This window comes from Arvicola amphibius, chromosome 2, assembly GCF_903992535.2.
Source record: "Arvicola amphibius chromosome 2, mArvAmp1.2, whole genome shotgun sequence".
NCBI lineage: Eukaryota > Metazoa > Chordata > Mammalia > Rodentia > Cricetidae > Arvicola > Arvicola amphibius.
The window spans coordinates 130,974,521-130,996,664 of NC_052048.2; the positions used below are offsets into that span (position 1 = coordinate 130,974,521).

The following is a 22,144-nucleotide window of genomic DNA, read 5'->3' on the forward strand; positions in this document are numbered from 1 at the left end:
AGGAGGTACTGACGGCGACTGCTAGAGCTTTAGTCCTGGCCTGCATAACCCAGGGCTCCAGATACTGGCTTCTGCTTCTTCCCAGACAGCCGTGTTCTGCTCCTCTGAGCTGGGAGCAGAAATCCAACCCTCTTGCTCTAACACTCCGTAGGTTGTGTCCCTACGATGGTGACCCCCTTGTCCCTGAAACCTTGTCTGATCCCACTGACCTAGATCACGGGTTTTACTATAAAATCTTGAGCAAATGAAATGGCCTCCGACGTGATGCTGTCGAGTCTGCCCCGCTCCATTGAACACCCACTCTGTACGGGGCTCTCCTGGACCCTCTGACATAGTCTGAAGTAGTATCCACAGTGGTCCCCTCATACAGGTACATAGGTGCAGAAAAGATGAGCAACCTGCCAGACATCACACAACCAGGACATTGGTGAAATCGGGTTTCAGGTCCTTTTGGCCCCATGCCATCTGCACATGGTTCCACTAGAGAAAACATTGCCTCAGTTGTGTGAGTTTTAACTCAGATGGCAGAGGGTTGTCAGTACAAATGAGAAGGCAATCTGTATCGTTCCCAATAGATGTCAGAGCTAACCAAAAGGGGCTGGAGCAAGATTAAAGGTCCTTCTGTATGGTGCCCCTGAGGTTTAGGACTCTCAGACTAGTCATCTACTCATGTCCTGGACATAGGAAGGGGGCAGAAGTCCATGCTTAGACGTCCATCCAGAGGAGGACAGGCCTGGCTGCCAGTCTCGCCTAAGGGTAGTTATTCAGCAGTTGGGGCAGTGCCCTAAAATGATCCCTGGAAGATGATTCCATCCCAAACCAAGAGCAGACAGTGGGGCTGAGCCAGAGGGCTCTAACATGGGCCCCAGCACCTATGTGAAAGGTAGCAGGAGCCCTGGCGGTTACACTGCTCTCTCCTGAGCCCCTGGCCAGATCTTCAAGGAAGAAGCCATTTGCTCCCCTCTGGCCTCTGAAACCACAAGCAGACTGAGGAATTCAGCCTGCAGTGTGGGCTGAATAGTTGTAGGGAGGGAGCCGCTCTGCAAAGAAAGCGGTATCCTCTTGTCAGAAGGAATGTGTGAAGACATCAGAGAGGAATGTGGGGGCTCTGTTGGGGTGGCTCAGCAGTTTGGCCTCTGAATCATGCCGTGTGGGTCCAGATTCCTAACGGATGAACCCTCAGGACTGACATCACTCTCTTAAGACCATCGGGCTCATTGTGCTGCCCAGCAAGTTTTTACCTTGGGGTTTTCAACACTTGGGTTTTTTTTCCCCCAACCACATTTAATACCCATCATTCCTTCCAGTTCACCCATTTTCTGTCATCTGGAATCTGACAAACTAGGGCTTTTATAAGCCTGTTTCATGGCCGCCACCCCATTCCCCCAAGAAGGGGAATTCTTAGAACAGCGTGTACTGGCTCTTGCGCCTGACCACTCAAGCCGGGCTTCTGTCAGGATATTTCAGCAGTGGCTGGGCGCAGCAGTAGGCCTCAGGATCAAAGGTGACAAAGCTGTCTTCATGACCTCAGGAAGGAAGCATAGAGGACATGGGGGCTAACTGGTTGGTGGGATCAGAGAATGCCTTGAACACAGTGCCGGGCAGTCAGTGTGAGACCCACTAGGCTGATGAGGAGCTGAGTCTTAGGAATAAATGTAGACGCTAGTCCATGAATGTTCTGAGCATCAGGAACAAAGATCCAAAAAGGAAAGAGGTAAAACTAGAAAAGAAGTTCATGCCGGGCAGTGGTGGCCACACCTTTAACCCCAGCACTCGGGAGGCAGAACAGACAGAACTCTGTGAGTTCACAGCCAGTCTGGTCTACAGAGCAAGTTCCAGTGAGACTCTGTCTCAAAATTTAAAAAAGGGAAGGGAGGCCAGGCGGTGGTGGCGCACGCCTTTAATCCCAGCACTCGGGAGGCAGAGGCAGGCGGATCTCTGAGTTCGAGGCCAGCCTGGTCTACAAGAGCTAGCTCCATGACAGGCTCCAAAGCCACAGAGAAACCCTGTCTCGAAAAACTCAAAAAAAAAAAAACAAACAAAAAAAGGGAAGGGAGGGAGGGCAGAAGGCAGGAAGGGAGGAGGTTCATGTGCTGTGCTCTGTTTAAGGAGCTAACATGCTATGCTCAGAAGGCCCAGAAGCATGTAGAATGTCTTAGGCATAGAGATGAAGCAGCCAGATTTGCGAGCATATGTAGGGTAGACTAGAAGGGCCAGGCCCGAAAGCAGGGAGACCAGTTAAAAAGTCACTGTGGACATGAGTGGAAGGCGGCCAGGGAGAGACAAGAGGGCACAACTGGGCATTTGGAACTGACTCCCGAAGACCCCCAGGTTTTCTGCGTGGAGGTGTACAAGCGGCAGGAGGGCAGTGTCCCGGCAGCGAGACAGTCAGTTTGGCCGCAGTGAGCTCAGGTTGTCTGTGGGGGTGACTGACTGACTCTGTCTATCTGTCTGTCTGTCTGTCTATCTATTTGTTTTTTCAAGACAGGGTTTTCCAGTAGCTTTGGAGCATGTCCTTGTACTCGCTCTGTAGCCCAGGCTGGCCTTGAACTCACAGATCTGCCTGCCTCTGCCTCCCGAGTGCTGGCATTAAAGGTGTGCGCCATCACCACCTGGTGACTTTCTACCATTTTTAATCATTTGCTTTCCAGCTTCCTCTCTCACCAGAGAGCCCCAAGAGACTGGGTGTGAACTGAGTCAGTTTAGTGAGGGCACAGAACCATGGTCATAGACAAGGGCCCCAGCACAGCAGGGTGGGGGTGAGGAAGATGGAATGGAAAGTGGGACTTTGGCCAGAGAATATGGTCTGAAAGGAAGGAGGGAATGAGATCAGCCTTCACATAGCAACGCTGTCTCGCGCCTAGTAGCAGAGGCCTCCCCACACCCCAGCTTGGCACTATCCTTAAAAATTCCCTCCTCTCAGGTTCTGCCCTTGAGGCTATCTGAGCAGCTGTACAGTGCCCGCCCTCCATCACCAGCCCTCAAACCCTGCCTGCCCCCACACACCTGTCCTAGGTGCTGCTGGGATTACCACATCACCAAAAGCAGTTTAGGGAGGGCAGGCTTTATCTGGTTTACAGTGCAGTCTATCACTGAGGGAAGTCCGGGCAGGAGCTCAAAGCAGGGACCTAGAAGAGGGAACTGAAGCATACTGGCCCTTTCTGTAGCTGGCTCAGCCTGCTTTCTCTACACCTCGGAACCAACTGCCCAGGGGTGGCACTGCCCACAGTGGGTTTAGATCTCCCACTTCAGTCGTTAGTCACAAAACTGGCCCCACAGACGTGCCCGCAGGCCAGTCTAACAGAGGCAGTTCCTCCGCTGAGTCTCCCTCTGCCCAGATGACGCTAGCTTGTCGACCTGACGGAAGCCAACCAGCGCACCTCTAGAAGCCTCGGTAGGCACCACTGGACATTTCCGCGGCCATCACGCACTGACACGTGAGCTGCCACGCACATGGAGCAGAACGTCTCAAACCACAGGGAAAGCAGGGGTTTCAGAATGCCGCGTGCACTCTGGGTGAGCACCCGGTCCTAAGCAGGGAAGTGTTCCGAGAAAACAACCAGTACTAGCCACACTGGTGACTGTCGGAAGGAAGGCGAATTATGCCATCACCCCTTTCGACATAAAAATAATTTTCAATAGAAGGTTAAAACCGTCAAGTTCTATCAATGAGATCTCTTCCATTCTGCCAAGAATGATTGATTGGAAAGTACCTTACTTACAGGAAAATCATGCAGATGGAGTACAGCTTCCACTTTTTAAAGCACTTCCCATTAAAAAAAAAAATCATACCAATGTATAAAAATAGTTAAAGATGTGAATCAACAGCCAAGTAATTTATCGGCAGTTGAAAGCCTTGTGGTATAAATAGACCCAACAATGGGAATATCAAGTAACTCTCAGCCATGGCAACCTGACCTAACACAGAAGAAAGTCACATGTGGTTCACCCAGAGCCGGCCAGCCACCTTGGACCCGATCTGAAAGAGAGAACATGATGGACCCAGAATCATTAGGTCAGGTCAACACCAAGTGCTGGGTGGGGCAGGGGAAGAGACACAGGGAGCAAAAATGTGGACCCCACCTAAGAGTCTGTAAGTTATCCTGACTGTAGGCCTCTACAGGAAATGCACAGCATGGTATATGTGTGTTCAGTGTGTTCAGGGTACGGGGCGGGCAGAGTTCCCCAGCTAAGACTCTATGATGCCCTTCCTTCTCTCCTCCTTCCTGCCCAGACTTTACCTGGGATATAATGAGCAGGGAACATGGAATGGACTGGAAGTTTCCTGGGACTCTTGTATTTACTGGTGATGCCTTACTGTCTGAGGTTCGGTCCCTTCTTTGTTCTGTCTTCCGATAGAGAAAGTCAATCTAAAGATGAAATGAAGTTGGGAAGTCTGTGCTGGATGTAAAAAGCATCCAGCTTCACAGCCTCCTGCCACAGAGTCATCCCCACCCAGACATCCTCACCTTCCTTCTGCGTATAAAGAGTTCCTTGTCTGCCCTTTATGCTTTTCCATCCTTGGGTGTAATATGGCTTTCAAGGATTGGGGCTCTGTGGCCCAGCTATACCCACTTTGGATACCCCTGCATCTCACTTCTCTGCGGTCAAAGCCAGAGCAACTGGAAGTTGGTTCCTCAGTAATTGAGTATACATGTGTGTGTGTATGTGTGTGTAAACACGTGTGTACATGCATGTAGAGGCAAGAGGTCAATCCTTGGGGACCGTGTTTCTGTGAAGGATATGTAATGTGTGATTCCCCTCTGTATGCTGCAAATATGTTTTATTACCATTGGTTAATAAAGAAGCTACTTTGGGCTTATGGCAGGGCAGAATATAGCCAGGCAGGAAATCTGAACAGAGATATACAAAGAACGTAGGCAGAGCCAAAGAGTAGCTAGCTGATGAAGGAGACAGACATCCTAGAACCTTACCGGTAAACCATGATCCTCATGGTAAAATTCAAAATAATAGGAATGGGTTAATTTATGATGTAAGAGCTAGCTAGGAATATGCTAGAGTCATTGGCCAAGCAATGTTGTAATTAATATTGTTTCTGTGTGATTATTTGGGTCTGAGCGGCCAGGAAATAAACAAGCAATCTCTGACAAAAGATATGTATGTGTGTCATATGTGCACATACGTGTGTGAGAACATATTCCCACTCATCCTGTGCAGAGACCAGAGGAGGACATTAGGTCCTCTATTTTCACAATTTTTTTTTTTTTGAGATAGGGCCTCTTAATGAACTGGAAGCTTGTTTGAGTTATGCTGTCTGGCTAGCCAGCAAGCAACCAGGATCTGCCTGTCTGTGCAGGCACCCATGCCCAACTTTACATGTGTCCTGGGATTTCAGCTCCGGGCCTTAGGCTTCCACAGCAAGTTCTTGCCATATCCCCCACCTTGATTTCTGAGGTAGGCTTTGCTATCGGCCTGATGTAGAGGGAGCCTAGTCGCCGGAAGCGGAGCCGGAAGCCAGAGCCGGAAGCCAGAGCCGGAAGCCAGAGCGCGAGTGGAGGGAAGTGGCCGCATTTTTTAAAGAGAGAGACCACGCCACAATGGGCTGGTATCTCAGCGGCTATTGGCTGAAGGAGCGGAAGGAACTCCCGCAACACCGCCCCCTTTTGTTTAAGTAAGAGAGTTCTAAACCTACTACGAAATTATATACAATAAATACAAATATCCTATTCCAACTAGTTTAAGTCTTGTATAATAAATAACTTGACCAAGTCATGAGAGGAAAGTAACTACATTTATATAGTGTTCAACCCCATCGAAGATCTGAGAAGGGGAATAATGTTACCTGAGTAATTAGGAAGTGCATTCAAACAACTTCCAAAACACGCAACAAATCACAGATACAACTAGCTACCTGGACAATCACCCAAAGTCACGTTTGCAGCGTTGAAGCAACCAACTTTGGCTAAGGCCTAACGTAACTGACATACCATTTTCAAAGGCAAGAAAATTTTCAAAACTATCTTACCCTGTCTTGGCAGGATATGACAGTCCTGTTTTATCCATTTATGGATACTCTGTATCTGTCAGTGGTTGAGGTATGGGCATTTCTTTGCCCAAAGGCCAGTTCTGCCAAGAAGAAAGGCTCCACGTGGAGTGTCTTTGGTGCTCAACATTCTCTCGGGAATAGATCAGTGTTGCCAGGAGCAATTGTGTCTCACTACCATGGAACTCTGAGTTAAATTAAAGGCCATTTTCTACAGCTCTTTGAAGAGGTTGAAGATTATCTATCTATACTGAGTATAATATCTATGTATCTAATGAGCCTGATTAGTCTAATTACAAATGAAAAACATAGATGACTATTGATCTATATAATTCTCAATACCTTCTAACTTAAAGACTAAGACAATAAACAACTGCAATAAATGAGGACAATATGACCTCCAAATATAAACAATGTACAAATATACAATGCAATATGGTAGATATATATCAATACATAAACAGTATATAAGTATCTTAATCAGAGGTAAAAATGTACACTGTAATATGGTAAATATATACTATATATATATCAATACTATATCAATACATAAAAAATGTTTTAAACAGAGGTAGAAACATACATGCATACAATAGTCAATATAATTTAACTTTGTATCAATATACAAGAATCAATACCAATATATTTGTCTGAAAACAGGAACTCACAATTACAAATCTATTATCCCATCATCCAATTATCCCTCTTTTTTTTTCAAAAAGATCCCTGAGCTTATAAAATTCCTCCCCTAACCCGCCAACCCTCAAAAGTATACTAATTATAATCAACCCTTAAATAATGTCCCTAAACCCAAGGACAAACTTTACTGGGAGAGGGTACATCGTCCTCTAGAATTACTTCCAGCTGTCATGGGGGCGACGTTCTTTCTGGGGGATCCTGTGAAAGTAAAATGATGGTTAAATTCCAAGATCAATGTCTTTTAAAATTGCAAATAGTCTCTGAGTATTTTGTGAGGGTCTGGCCAGAATGTTGTACAAGATGTGCACCATTCAGCTAACCAAGTTGGAACTGTCTTGTGTAGCTGGTACCCAAAACAGGTCTTGTAGTAGTGCTATCAGTATCATGACGTCATATCAACCAGGTGGAGTTGTTGTTATGGGGCCCCATCTTCTTCCTGGAAACTTCAAATGTCACTGCAGGAAAAACTCATTGTTCATTGTGAAAAGCTTAAACATTAATCATATAGACATATATAGACATACATATATTCAATGAAAGGCATGATAGATATATTCAATGAAAGGTATGATAGATATGAAGAAAAGCAAAGATGTTTTCTAAACTCATATTTCTTTCTGTCCCATATCAGCCTGATGCTCACCAAGGGTAGGCAGGCTGGCCCGCAAGCCCCAGGGTCTGCCTGTCTCCTCTGTCTCTCTAGTACTAGAAAGGCAAATGCCCACCCCCATGCCCAGCCTTCATGTGGGCTATGAAATCAATAATCCACGTGTTTACAAGGCAAGCACTTGCCAGCAGCCATGTCCCCAGCCCAAGTGTGTACCTCTTTTACGGTACTTTACATCTGAAGAGCCATGGGGAAAGGTGATAATTTCTGATCTCTTCACACTGTTTAACCCGGTGGGGGTGGGGATTGCCTGGGTCAAGGTTCTTGGTCACGGTGTTCTGCCACGGTTGGTTAGCTCTGCTGCTAACACCTTGAGCCTCAGCTCCCCTGCAGGCACTGTCACAGCCCCTAAGTGTTCCTCCAGGTCCCCTCGACTTGCCCATGCCTGGCCTGGGTTGCGAAAGACTGCCACAGTGAGCTTGCGCTTGGGCATCCTCACATGCAAGTGGGAGTTTCCCTGGGTTCATTTCGCACCAACGCATAGCAGATAGCCACAAAATGTTTCAAAAAGAGAGAAGTCATGTAGAGGCAAAAATGGTCACATTTGCAAATTCACAAAAGGTGACCGATTTGACTTTTTAGATTCTTTAAGTCTTTAATTTTTATTACATAGAAAACTTGGAAATTGTAGCTCTGCCTCACCCTATCATTAACGTGCTGTCACGCTCAGTTCCGTGTTCTCCTCCCCATCCACCCCTATCCCCCCTCCTCTCCCCCCCCCCCCCGCGTGTGTGCAGTACGCATGCGCGGGCAGAGGCCAGGAAGGGCACACAGTGTTTTGTTCTGTCACTCCCCAGCTGGAGGCAGTCTCACTAAACTGGAGCTCACAGACCAAGTGATCCTCCTGAGTGTCCACTCATCTCACAGGCACACACGTGCGCGCACGCACACACGCAGCTCTGAGCCACTAGCTTTCTAACCCAAATATGTTGGCTTTTAAATGAGTTTCTGACACGTGACTTACTTCTGGTCCTCCCGCCTCCACCCCTCAATGCTGGGGTTACGCGCATGTAACCCCACGTCCAGTTTAGACAGAGCTAGGGATCAAGCCCAGGGTTTCATGCACATTAGGCAAGCACTGGGCCAACTGAACGACGTTCCTAGACAAGTGCTTTTGATTTCTCATCGTTCGTTGTTTTTATAAAGAAATACGATTCATTTTTATACTGACAAGGTATTCGGTAATCTTGTTGAACCTGTTATTTCATGCAGGAATTTTTTCTCACGAAGGAATATCTACATAAATCATTATGCCAGTCACAGAATTTTCCTTCTTTCCAGCCTGCATTCTTGTCCTTTTTCTTGCCTTTCCAAACTGGCTGCGCAACCCAGAACAACGCTGCTGAAATGGACAGTGCCCACCCAGGCCAGGTCCTAGAATGAGGGGAAGTGTTGCTCTTCCTCCAGTGTGAGGCCCACGGGACATCTGTTCATAAACGCCCCCTCAGATGTCCAAGCCTAGTCTATTGTCTTCCTGAAAGTGTTTAAAAAATTATTTATATTGATATTTAAAGTAAGTGTCGGGCTAGCCTTGCATTCATTCCTTGGACAAGTTCTACTTGATTGTGGCACGTGCGTACATGTTTCTATATTTATGTTCCAGTAGTTTAAAAATTACTACTTTTACACCCAAATCCACACGGCTGTTTTATATTTCCTTGCGGTGCCACAGTCTGCTTTTGGGACCATGGCATGCTGACCGTGGAAGGCGGCAGAGATGCGCCTGCCCCCTTGGCTTTGCTTGTGCCCACTGTGTCACAGTGGCTTTATTTCTGACTTAAATTCTGGAAGAATTCTGCAGTGAGGATAGCGGGTGTTCTTGATGGAAAAAAAATTAAATATAAGAAGAGTATACCTTTAAAGTCTGTCTGTGAGGCACGGGGAAGGGAGGGAAATGGGATGTGAAAACCCATTGCCTAAGTAATGCCTCCAGCACGCAGCTTCACCCGTTTCCTCACATTTGGCCACAATGACAGAAGCAACGCAAGCAGTGTCAACAGAACACAGCAAGCAGTACAATATTTCTATCCTTTATTGTGAGGGTGTTCGATCCCCTGGAACTGGAGTTACAGATGGTTGTGAGCTGCCATGTGAGTGCTGGGAATTGAACCTGTGTCCTCTCGAAGAGAACCCCGTGTTCTTAACCACTGAGTTATCTCTCCAGCTCTGGTTTTTGGTTTTTTGTTTTGTTTTGTTTTGTTTTTTGAGGTATATTTGTACATCTTTATGAAGTATATTATTCAATACATAGATAGAATGAATAGATAGAATAAAGTTGGGATAGTAAACATTTTCATCTCTTCAATCATTAACCATGACGGTGGAATTTTCATATTTTCTAGTCATTTTTAATATATCAGATTATAGGAGGGAGAGGTTTCCTTTTGTTGTTATTTGTTGTTTTGGTTCTGAGATACAATCTCACTAGGTGGGCCTGGCTACAATGGAATTCTGTAGACCAGGCTGGTATTGAACTTGCAGTGATCCTCCTGCCTCAGCCTCCGGAGTGCGGGTTACAGGTGTAAGACGGGATTCCCAGGCTTTCAGGTTCTCACAGTGCATCCTTCAGCTCAGTGTTCCTCTGGTCCCAGACCCTCACATCATGCTGCATGCTGGGAAGCGAAAGAGGCCTGAGAACAATGTCTTTGCCTCCATTGTATCCATAGAAAGATGAACTTAGAGAAATGCCTAGGAGCTCAGAAAAAGAGGAAAAGAGAAGGGAGAGGAGAGGAATGGCGGGGAGGAGGGAGAGTCCACATCTGCACGGCTATGGCTCCGTGGCAGGTTCCATACTGCCCATGTTGGCTGTGTGGACAAAGCGCGGTGACAGTGCTTGTCTCCTGAGTCCACTCTTCCCTCCTCGCTGTCTTGCTCTCCCTAGAAATCCAAATTATTCCAGAGAAACCCCAGGAGGTTTTCTCAAACCCTTTCTTAAAACCCTCACTAATTAAGCTTGGCATGGTGGTACAAGCCCGTAAACCCAGTGAAGACTCTGGAGGCTGAGTCAGGAAGATCCCAAGTCCAGGCCAGCCTGGACTACCTAGCAAGACCCTGTGAGACTCTCACTCTTGAAAACACACCCCAAACCATCTGTAAACTGCCATACTATTTAATACTTACACACGGGTTCTGCACACATCCCTTTTTAGACAAGTCTCACTATGTAGTCATGGCTAGTCTTGACATCATCGTGTAGACCAGGCTGGCCTCAAGATTGTAGTTTCTGCCTCTGCCTACTAATTCAATGCTGGGACTAACGTCCTTCACCGCCATGCCTCTTTTCTCATTGTGCATCACTGTGCTGGACACATAGCTCAATGGATGTTTCAGCTGCACAGAGACAATTACACATCAGGGCTCTCTCTTTGCAGTGGTTAGAAAGGTTACAAGACTTACCAAGAACTGTGAAAACTAGGCCTAAGGAATCAGTAATCGGTGTGTGCAGGGGATGGGGGCCACTGGAAAATGCCCCTGAAAGCAGTTGATACCATAATTTTCAAAGTGAGATTCTATAATTACACTTTAAATTGTTTTAAACATATCAGTTATAGGACGAGGTAGCACCCTAGAAGCGCTGATAACGGTATTAATTTGATTCCTCTGTGACCTCCCACACAGACCCTGGAAAATGGAAGGGAAGATGCTGTTCCCTGCATTTGGTTTGAGAACAGCAACTGAATGGCTCTCACCACTTTGCATGCATTTGTAATGGCTAATTTTAGGGTTAGAGGCAGGATATCCAAAATGAGCCTGGGGCATCTTGTCCCAGAAAGCAAGCAAGAACAAAATGATGGAGATAGTATAAGAGACACGGGAGGCAGCTGAAAAGAACCCAGTTGCCAGTGCTGGCAGACCCTGTTCTTAAGTGGGGAGAGCTCCATTCTCAACTACGCTTTAGATCCCTGAGCAAACACCATTGACATAAATTGTTTTGAGTTCTACATTCAAAATCTGTCGTCCCTCCCCACCATTTATTTAATCATTCGTATCAGTATGAACTCATTTGGGGGCTATTATCTAATATTGTCTATTCTGTTGTCCTTTCCTTCTAGCTTACAGAATATAATATGAAAAGAAGAGAATGTCGTTGGAGATACCTGGCAGAAGCCACTCAGCCACATAGTCAAGGAGACTTAACACACATCCGTGCTTTGATTTAGAAACAAATCCCATAGCCAGGCAATCTCCCACACTGGAGAGGCTAAGGCTATCTACCCTATCTACCCTAACTGAGGCACATTCTACAAAGTAGCCAACCTTTAAACTGCCATCAAAAACACCTAAGATACTGTCATAGCGTATAGACATTGAAGAAAATGACAACTAACTGTAAAATGGCATCCCGCATGGGATGCTGAGAGAGAAAAGGGACACAGCAAAAACTAATAAAATCCAAAGTATGAAATTCAGTTACTAATGTACCACTATTTCACCAGGTATTGTAAGCATGCCACATCTAGATGTTAACAAAGCTGTGGCTGGAGTGTCTTTGCTCCGTCTCTGGAACTCTGAAGCCATTCTAAATTAAAAGGTGGTTCAGTCTGTCCTGGGGCTTGAACCCAGGGCCTCCCGCATACCAGGCAGGCACTCCACCACTGAGCCACAGCTTGACTGCATGTCTTCCTAATGTGCTTCCTTTCATTGCAGGGTGCTGGTGACAGTTTTGTGGGCGCGCTGGCCTTCTACCTGGCCTACTACCCGAATCTGTCCATGGAAGAAATGCTCAAGAGATCAAATTTCATTGCTGCAATCAGCGTCCAAGCTTCAGGAACACAGTCCTCTTATCCATACAAAAAAGACCTTCCTCCTGCTCTATTCTGACTGCTGCTAGCCCCCCCCCCCAAAAAAAATATAACCTGGGAATAAAATGCACATGGGTGTGGCTTCTTAGCTCACAATTACTAGAAAATGCCCTTTGTAAGCATGTTCATTTATGAAGTGACCAAGGCTTCTTTGACTCAGAGTGATACTTTCCTTTTTCATATTCACGATTTCAACTAGAAGATTCCACCATCAGAATCTGTACAAACAGTACCAATATTTGGAGAGCAGCAAATTCTAGTGCTGAATGCACGGTGGAGAGCAGTGTTTATTTTTTTAATTTTATGTGCATTGGTATTTTGCCTGCATGTATGTCTGTGTGAGGGTGTTGGATCCCCTGAAACAGGATTTACAGACAGTTGTGAGCTGCCATGTGGGTGCTGGGAATTGAACCCAGGTCCTCTGGAAGAGCAGCCGGTGCTCTTAACCACTGAGCCATCTCTTCAGCCCGAGCAGTGTTTAGAGTCCAAGCAATGAATGTTCCAAAGGGAAAGGGAATAGCAGTAGGCTCTCCCAGGCACCTTCTGGGATAGGTAATCCTCACCTTTAGCCTATGTTGTCAAAACTGCTTTGGGGACTGGGGATGTAGCTGAGTTGGTAGAGTGCTTGTCTAGTATGCATGAAACCCTGGGCTTGATCACTGCCTAAACTGGATGTGGTGGCACGTGCCCACAACCCCAGCACCTAGGGGGTGAAGACACTAGTTCAAGATACCCTGGGCAAATGAGTCTACCTAGACTACATGAAATCCTGTCTCAGCAGGGGGAGGGGGAGGGAGGGGGAGGGAGGGAGAGAGAGAGAGAGAGAGAGAGGGAGAGAGAGAGAGAGAGAGAGAGAGAGAGAGAGAGAGAGAGAGACTGCACAAGCTTTATGTCTGCATTTATAGTACAAGAGACCACACCCAAGTGGGCTGGTATTGTAAAGGCTGAAGGAGTTCCCACAGCAAAGTAGGTTATGGACTAGCAATTCTAAAAAAGCTCAGCTTTCACTTCAAGCCAGAAATCTGAGGGAAAAAATGGAGGCAGCTGGAGTTTTGAAAACTGGTGGGAATGGGAAGATGAGGTGAGGCAGAGTCATACATCAACACGGGCTATCATGTAATCCCACCATGCCCCCAAAGCAGTGGTATAGAATATACTGGCACTTCTGGTAAAAGAAAGATACAATCAAGTCCACTGCTGTCCTCAGAGCCTGTGGCCCTTCTGGACTGCACAGCAAGTTCCAGGACAGCCTGAATCACCTGTGAGAACTTCTCAGACTTATGACTGGTGAGCTGTTTGAGAATACGGACCAAGGGCATGTTCCTAATGACCCAAGCCAGAACCAAAGCAGATGTTCTGTCTCTTTCCTTCTTCCAACTGTGTGCTGTCCTGCTGCCACAGGGCGACTGCTCCACACAGCCTGGAACACTGCCCTGAGAAGGCACGAGGAACAGCCTAGCAACCTCTGCTCGTCTCACTGTGGAAAATGGCTTCTCTCATGTGCAACAATAGTTATTTCTTGGTAAGGTGGGTGGGCTTTTTTGTTTTTTACATTTCAAACAGTAGGGAAAAATATCACTAGGAGACAAGAGCACAGGCTATTTCGACATTTTTTTATTAATAAGAAATCCAGAGAGATAAATATCCGATCTCTGTGAAGAACTCTTTCCTGGCACTGCTCCTTCCCAGCGGCCTTCTCGCCAGTGCCATGTTGTGTCTCCTCTTCTTCAGCACACTGTGCAGGTCTCTGAGCCAGTCCCTCACCCTCAGTCTTAACGTTTATGAATCAAATTCATTTTCTATCCAATGCTTACAAGGAGCGTATTTTTTTCTGTTCCACGAAGAGAACTTTTTTGTTCACTGTGAGGCAAGAGAGAAGGGTTGTAGCAGAAAACTAGGAAGCGTCACCGTTTTTATCAACATCCACATCACCCGAGCCCTCTCCTTTTTCCTTGTTACTGTCCCTCTGATGTGAGCATGGGCTGATTTTCAAGTCCAGTTTCTCAATCTGAGGCCATAGAAGACAAACAGACATGGGTAGGGACAAGGGAGTGTCACCACCCAAGCAGCAATGCTTGGGTGACAATGCTTGAGGACAATGTTTTGTCCTCAACAGGCCAAAGTCATTTCAACCAATCAAATATGGCCTACCCTGACTTGGGGTCCACTCTCATAATGGGTAAGCAAGAACCAACTGGGCATTGGGCTGCAGAACAGCACTGAGAGCAGAGCGGTCCTCAGAGGAATGGCAGTCAGAAGGGAGAGCAAATACAGAACCTCTGCTATCTAGAGATGGCTTCACACCAAACAAGAAAAGTCAGATCAACAATGCAGCAGTACAGCAAAACCTCAACACCAAAGATCCCCAACAGTGCTACCTGCCTTAGTGACAGACAGGAGCTGGACACTGGGAAAGGGGATTTTCAGAGAGGCCCTATACTCCACCATCAGCCTCCAGCCAACCCCACCATACACACGCACACACATGCACGCATGCACGCACGCACGCAACTAGCTACATGCCCAAATTCTTCTTTCCCACAAAAACAAGACACTCAAAGAAAATCCAGAAGGGCAAAGGACTGTGTGACCTCACAGCTCCTCACTGACCCTGACCATACAGGCATTTCAACTTTGTTGTCTCTTCTACAATGAAAATGGATATAATTCTTATTTAATTTTCAAACTATGATTAAGAATTAGCTGGAGGGCTTATTTAAAATATATTGCTGTGGGCCAAAGAGAGGCTTGGTGGTTATGAGCACCGGCTGCCTTTCCAAAGGACCCAGGTTTGATTCCCAGCACCCACATGCTGCAAACAACCATCCATAACGCCAGTTCCAAGGGCTCTGACGTCCTCTTCTAGCCTCTGCAAGCACAGGTACACTCGTGTTACACAAACATACAGGCAGCCAAATCATCCTAACAAACAAAAAATAATAAAAAACATCTAAATATATTGCATTTCTCATTTCCATCTTAACTCCAATTCAAAAGCAGGAATTCAGTATTTTTTCTAATTCTCTAGGCAGCTGAACTTAAGAACCATTAACCAGCCAAGAGAAATGTAACACTCAATTAAAAACACACTGATATTATAAAGGGGTATTGTTCACACATTTTGAAATCATTTAAGACATGAGAGAACATCTGTATGCACTGAGAAGCAATCGGGAGTTACTAAATGGCCACGTCCAGAAGCCACTCATCATCAGAGCAAGGTTCTAAGCTGGTCAAGGTGCACACACCTTTATTACCAGCACTTGGGAGGCAGGGGCAAGTGGATCTCTGTGGGTTCAAGGACAGCCTGGTTTACATACCAAGTTCTAGGATGGCCAGTGATACATAGAGACCCTGTCTTTAAAAACAGCAACAAACAGAACAAGGCTTTATACACTAAAATTCCTTTATTTTCTGTGTTTATCCCTTTAATTGAGATAGTGACAAGCACTGCCCCGTTTATATAGAGACCCGTGTATCATAAGACGATCATGTGAAAACCCAGGAAAGCTCTTAGGACCTGGAGAGCAAGCCAAATGTGCTGAATGCCTATAATTCCAGCACTTGGAAGGCAGAAACAGGAGAATTTCAAGTTCAAGGCCACCTTGGGCTACATGGGAACATGATGCTCCCTACCCCAGTAAACCCCCCCCCCAAAAAAAAAAACCAGAAACATGCTGGGCATGGTAATATCGGCACTTGGGAGGCAGAAGCAGATGGATCTCTGTGAGCCCCAGGCCAGCCAAGGACACAAAATGAGACCCTGTTTCAAAATTAAAAAAGAAAAAGAGAAAAAGTCAGAATTCAGGGAGAAGCCAGAGCTTACTCCCTCAACGACACTTGGACACAGTGAGACCGGAGCAGGGACTCGGGCCACACTGCAGGGCAGCAGCAGCCCAATGAGTGCCAGTACTGAAAAACATAAAGTTCTATAAAATAGTTAAGAGTCAGGAGCAGGAATGACAGCGGAGCTCTAAATGCTAGGCTGACAACAGGCGGGGGTCCTAACTCTTCTGTTATGGGTTCTTCTCTGGTTAGCTTGTGGATGTTTGGCAGCTCTAGGAATTGACGTAGGACCTTGAGACATAAAACAGGTACTCAGCCATGGAGCCACACATAGCCCAGCCAAGGTCATGATTGTGAACCAGTATTAGGAAGGTACTCTAGCCATCAGTCCCGCTAAGTACAGCTACCACCCCTCATCAAAGAGGCTTCTCTACAGCAAATCATGGGCTCTACAGAGACCATCACAGAAAACCTCAACTGGAAGCAACACAGATGAGCAGATCGTGGGGAGCCTGGCCCCAACAGATACATCTCCCTCACAGCCCCTGCATCTCTGGCTCAGGGGACAGCATGCAAGAAGGGCAGAAAAACTAAGAGTCAGAAGACCAAGACGACCGAGGTGAAACAGTGTCTCCTAGAAATGGCTGCATAAACAAGGACAGGACAATAGCAGTATCAATGAACATGTTAACATGAAGGAGGAAAATCCACACAGCTAATGACTGCTGGGAGAATTAGTCTCTCCCAAGGATAAGTGCCTTATTAATTGTCCAATGTGCAGTGGTCAGCCCTGTTGTGTACATGCATACACATGGAACAACAGAGGCTATTCATACATTCGTACATACATCCATATGCATGTAATGATAATAAAGGCTATTCATACATTCGTATATACATACATACATACATATGCAAGTAATGATAATAAAGAAAAAGAGGCTATCAGCTTGGAGGGGACATCAAAAAAGGCCAATAGAAGGTGGCTGAAGTAGCTAGAAGGAGAAGAGAAATGATATAATTGTATTTCACTTAAAATGTATTTTTTTTAAAAAAGTATTAGGAAGATAAAATTGGCCTCATACACTAGAAACAGTCAGAAGGGCTGGGTCCTAACACTGACTCCAAGGAGCGAGGGATGTAGCACAATATTAAAGCTTGCACAAGGTCCTGGGTCAAAACCCAGCTGGGGAAGGGAGGAGCATGGCTCCAAAGATCATCCGCCCGAGCACCTAGGCAAGTATCAAACCCTCTCCTCTCAGGTCCTCCCTGGTGTGAAAGACAACCATTCTCCCTCAGAGCTGTTGCCAGATGAACAGTGAGCACTCGTATGAGTTGAGCTGAAACGACACGCTGCTATCCACCACACTAAACATGCAATTTTCAGTCAAAATATTTGCTGTTTAATTCATAGAAAAATGAATCTGTCAAGTTCTTTCCCTAAAGCTAACCTAAATCTACTCTGTTCCAATTAAAGTCTGTATTGCCTTGTTTAGTGATCCACAGAATTAAAGCTGACAAGTTTTCATTTTCTTCATGATAAACTTTAATACGCTTATGCCTTGGACTTTAATCCTTCCTCCTTGGCATCTAGTCTTAAATGAGGAAAGGAGCTCTGAAGACAGGGGTGGGGGCTGAAGAAGGCTCAGGGATTAAGAGTACTTGTCAAGAAGACCTAGGTTTGCTTCCCAGCACCCACATAGGGTCCACAACTATCTGGAACTCCAGTTCCAGGGAACCCAATATCCTTTCTGACCTCCATGAACAATGCAAGCATACACGGTGCACATACATACATTCAGGCAAAACATCCAAACAAAACGGATATAGATAGATAGATAGATAGATAGATAGATAGATAGATAGATAGATAGATAGATACAGTCATAGAGAGGTGCGAATGTACGTGTGTATATATATGTGTACATATGTACATATGTATAAAAGAGGCAGATGCAGCTAGCTGTTGCACCGGAGCAGTCTTGGAAATGATCAACTGACTGGAAATCTTGTGTCTCATTCCTGATTTGCTTTATAAGAGACTAACAGAACATTATCCTCCAAACAACTTCACTCATTACAATAAAATGATGGAAAATGTCAGATTCTCTGCTACCCTGAGCAAAACAGGCCCTAAGGCAAACATCTTCATTGCAAATCTTCAAGGTATCCATAGAACAGCAAGAAGTCGGGCATTAGCTACCCCAGAAAAGACATTTTGCTACCAATCTTCAGACATTTCCTATTAGAAAATCTAGTTGTGACTGGGTGTGGTTACACCTTTACTCCTAGCACTCAGGAGGCAGAGGCAGACCTGAGTTGAGGCCAGGCTGGTCTACAGAGAGAGTTCCAGGACAGGCTCCAAAGCTACACAGAGAAACCCATCTCGGAAAAAAACAAAAAGAAGAAGAAGAAGAAAAAGAAAAAAGAAGAAAGAATCAAATTTTCTGTCCAATGCAATGTACCAACATACACTCTCTACTCGTTTAAATCATATCTGAAGCTTGTGACTGGCCCGTCAGACCACACCCTCCCCTTCACAGATAGCTACTGCCTCTATTCTTTGCATGGCTGATTTCCTACCTTTATGAAACTAAGCCTGTCCTAGCTCGAGTACCCCTCCAAGAGGCCCAGCCCCACCACATCCTAGCATCCCAGAGATCTTACTCATGCAACTTATTATCACATTGTCACTTCTTCCCCCCCGCCCCCGCAAACCAAGAGCAGAGACTGAGTTTGACGTAGCTACTGCTATAATAAACATGGTGAAGGAATGTCATGATTCCAAAGGGGAACAAAATCACCAAAGACACTCATTCGGGAAAAGAGTCAGAGGTCTGTGGTGACATCACTTCCCTGCTGTGACATCACTTCCCCGCTGTGACATCACTTCCCTGCTGTTACATCACTTCCCAGCTATGACATCACTCCCCTGCTGTGACATCACTTCCCAGCTACGACATCACTCCCCTGCTGTGACATCACTTCTCTGAGTCTCACCAATTGGATCATAATGCAGAAGAGTCAGCTTTTCTCGGAGTCGGCTTCGCTTGTGGTTGAAGGAGAAACCTGTCCCAGCTTGGCTCACCAGCCTCACCAGAATGGTTCTAAGATCAAAAACACACTGTTAAGGGCTGAGGAAACACACCAGGTCACCAAGAACACGCAGCACACTTGTTGAATTTTGTGGAGTCAAAGTAATTATGAATATTACTTGGTCCTAAGAAGGGTCTGTGCTACGAGAGCCTATATTTCTCATAAAGCAATTTCAATGGCTCTGAACCCCGAGGTAGTCACCTACCGAGACCTGGTAACAACCTCACCAAACACCAGGAGTGATCAAGCCAATCAGAGAGGGAACGTCTGGCGCCTCTCCACGAGGAGCCAGGAGGAAGAATAAACAATAGCAGGCAGTCCCAGCTGGCCCCTGGGCAACCTTGAAGATGCTGCCTCAAGAAAGCCAATTCTTCCAAAATGACGGAGGCAGTTCAATCAGGAAGGGACAAAATCAAAGAGATCTGAAGTTATACCTCACTAATGTACAAGCCCTGGACACCTTCATATTTCATTTAAATAAAACTTACTGCTTGTCTCCCTGGCCCTTTGAATACCTGTACTGCTACTCTGTCATATGTGTGTGTTATCTCTGTCAGCCCACATAAGACATCATTTCTCCTGCCATTCCCAAAAAATCTGAAGCATTTAAGACCACATTACAACCAGGCATGGTAGCTCACTCCTATAATCACAGCACTCTGAAGGCTCAGACAGGATTGTTGTTAATAAGTTGAAAACCAACCTGGACTGGACTACAGAATGAGATCCTATTTCAAAGCACAAAATAAAGGCAAAAAGAGCACATTCCGCAGTGATGTTCAGAACAGCGCCTCTGAGGATCAACGCTGTATTCGTTGATGAATTAAGAAAGACAATGACCCCAGGTCTGGGGATGCAAACCAGTAACCCTAACATTCAGGAGCCGGGAGCAGGAAGTTCACAAGTTCACAGTCAGCCTGGGAAACTCACTCAGGCTTGTCTGAAAACTTAGAAAAATAAACAAATAAAAAGAGGGCTGGGCAGGATTCAGTAAGAGAGCATTTGCCCAGCACGCATTTGGCCCTAGGTTCAATCCCCAGTACTGGGGAGTAGGAGGCGTGCTTACATAATTATTCATTCATTCGTAAAGATTCAACAATTCTCTATGGGGTCCTTACTTTGGGAGGAGTCCTACAAGAAGTAAAAAACTAAGTCTGCATACTAAAGCAACGGAACAGAAGAACTGGCAAACAGGAGGAAAGGCAAGTCATAGTTCTATCCTCTAGTCCAACAGCCTCGTGTTTAGCCACACATTTTTTTCTAGTGCTCAGACTGATTTCCAAACCTAAAAACAGGCTCTCGGATTTAATCAGAGTTCTCTGTGGATTCCTGCAGAAAACTCCAGGAAAGTGATGCTTGGTCCTCACTCCTAGGAAATAGAAATTTGGTGCTGGTGTAAACAGAGTACCGGCCTGACAGCAACCGATAATCCCTGAGATTAGAGAAGCCAAAACTCCTTTGAACAAACGACGTGAATACTGACCGGAGGGTACTCAGTGGGACTAGAGGGAAACAGGACAGTGCGACACTTTGGAAAAGGCCAGATTTCCAACTATGCTCTTTTCCTGGGCCAGTAATGGGTACTCTTGGGAGATGCTGGGCAGCGGGCACCACAGCTGCTTATCAGCCACAAACTTAAAGGAAGCTGCCACTCACGCACAGGGGCTGAGCTGCTAAGCTGTGCGCTCTGTGGGTCAGGTATTAAATGCATTTTCAGGTTATTTGCAACCTGGGGCAGAATTACCAAAGAGCAGCACCATCATTAAGTCAAGATGCATCTGTATTTTTATTTTCAAGGCGTTCACGCCGACAAAATAATCAATAAATAACCCCCAATCAACTTTGAGGAAAGCAAACACTGGCTTAAGAGACGGATACACTGGCTGCAGCTAGACTACCAACCCCAATAAGCAAAGTTTAAAGAAAACAAACACTTTTACTTACTTTGACTTGCTCTTGGCAACTTTTTTTATGTAAAGGATGGAAGAGAAAAATAAAAAGATACATTTATTATTTATTTTACCCAAAGTGCGTATAAACTTCAGTAATAACCCAAACACTTAAGAAATAAGCCACGTTTACCCTAAAGTACCCCTCCTGGATAATAGAGAGTAATCAGACCAACAAAACTTTGAATGCTTTCTTTTTTAAAGACAATCCATGCAGTTGGCTGGCACCTTAAAGTCTTCCTAAACTAGTCTGTGCTCTCTTCACCCTTCAATGGTGCGAACAGTTGCATTGTAACAGCCTCCTGTATTAACAGGTGAACTTTGCAAACTGCAGCCAAGTCACGTGAGGCGAGAACGTCCTCGCACCAGGAAGTCAGCCGGGAGCCAGAGGACCGGCTGCCGGGGAGATTCTCCGGACGTCCCTGCGAAGGACGACGGAGCCCAGACCCGGGGGATGCGCGCGAGGTGGCAGCTTCCCCGCCTGGCTCCACCCCCCGACCTGCCTGTCACCGTCTCGGCCCCACGCCGCGGGGCCCTGCCGCCGCCTCAGATCTACTTACAAGACGCGGCAGAAAGCAGCATGGTGGCGGCCCGGTACTCTAGCCCAGGCCGACCCAAACAGCGGAACAACTGCTTCCGGGGCGTGAGCCGGTTCCGGTAGAGGGCTCAGGAAGTTGACAGAAGCCACGCCCTCTCCCGAAGGCCCATGAATTCTCTAACTGTTCTTTATTGGCACTGAGTTTTGGGGTATTATGGGATGGATCCTCCTCCATGCAAAAGATACTACTGCCTAATATCACAAGCTCCAGATCTGCCTGGATCCAAAGTCTGTTGCCTTTCCCACTAGACACTGAGCTACCATTTATCCATCATGAATTTTTTTTTATGCCTGTGCAAGGAGCCCTAATCTCACTGTTAACTTCATCTCCCAATCAATAATCAGGATTTTATTAGTTCTGCTGTTGTTTCTGCTTAATTGTGTGTATTTATAATAATTCTCCCTATTTTCTAATTTGTTCCCAGATTTGCTTGTTTTTACATGTCTGAGTGTTTTGTTTGCATGTGTGTTTGTGCACCACATGAGTGCCTGGAAGCTGTGGAGTTCAGGCAAGTGCATAGGATCCCCTGGAACTGGAGGATT

The 22,144-nt window shown here is 46.0% G+C and overlaps 2 protein-coding genes across 2 annotated transcripts in view; one reads left to right on the forward strand and one right to left on the reverse strand.

Moving 5' to 3' along the window:
• Nucleotides 1–12,327, forward strand: part of Rbks (ribokinase) — an 86,278-nt gene extending 73,951 nt beyond the window's left edge. Inside the window, exon 8 of the mRNA XM_038318003.2 lies at nucleotides 12,018–12,327. Within this exon, the coding sequence (XP_038173931.1) occupies nucleotides 12,018–12,191 (174 nt within the window). The 3' untranslated portion in view covers nucleotides 12,192–12,327. The remainder of the gene's footprint in view (nucleotides 1–12,017) is intronic.
• Nucleotides 12,328–13,771: 1,444 nt separating this feature from the next.
• Mrpl33 (mitochondrial ribosomal protein L33) lies at nucleotides 13,772–21,647 on the reverse strand. Its single transcript, XM_038320495.2, has 4 exons — nucleotides 21,564–21,647; nucleotides 20,999–21,017; nucleotides 18,959–19,065; nucleotides 13,772–14,032 (listed from the first exon to the last, which is right to left on the reverse strand). Exons 1-4 carry the CDS (start codon nucleotides 21,583–21,585, stop codon nucleotides 13,983–13,985), a joined length of 198 nt encoding a protein of 65 aa, XP_038176423.1. The 5' UTR covers nucleotides 21,586–21,647; the 3' UTR covers nucleotides 13,772–13,982.
• Nucleotides 21,648–22,144: the final 497 nt, after the last annotated feature.

What these genes read in the sequence shown, in the direction of transcription:
- Mrpl33 (XM_038320495.2), bottom strand. Translation starts at nt 21,585, where the DNA reads ATGCTGCTTTCTGCCGCGTCTT. An exon ending in TCTGCATTATGATCCAATTG is followed by an intron (nt 14,033 to 18,958) that starts GTGAGACTCAGA and finishes CTTGCCTCACAG; the next exon opens with TGAACAAAAAAGTTCTCTTC.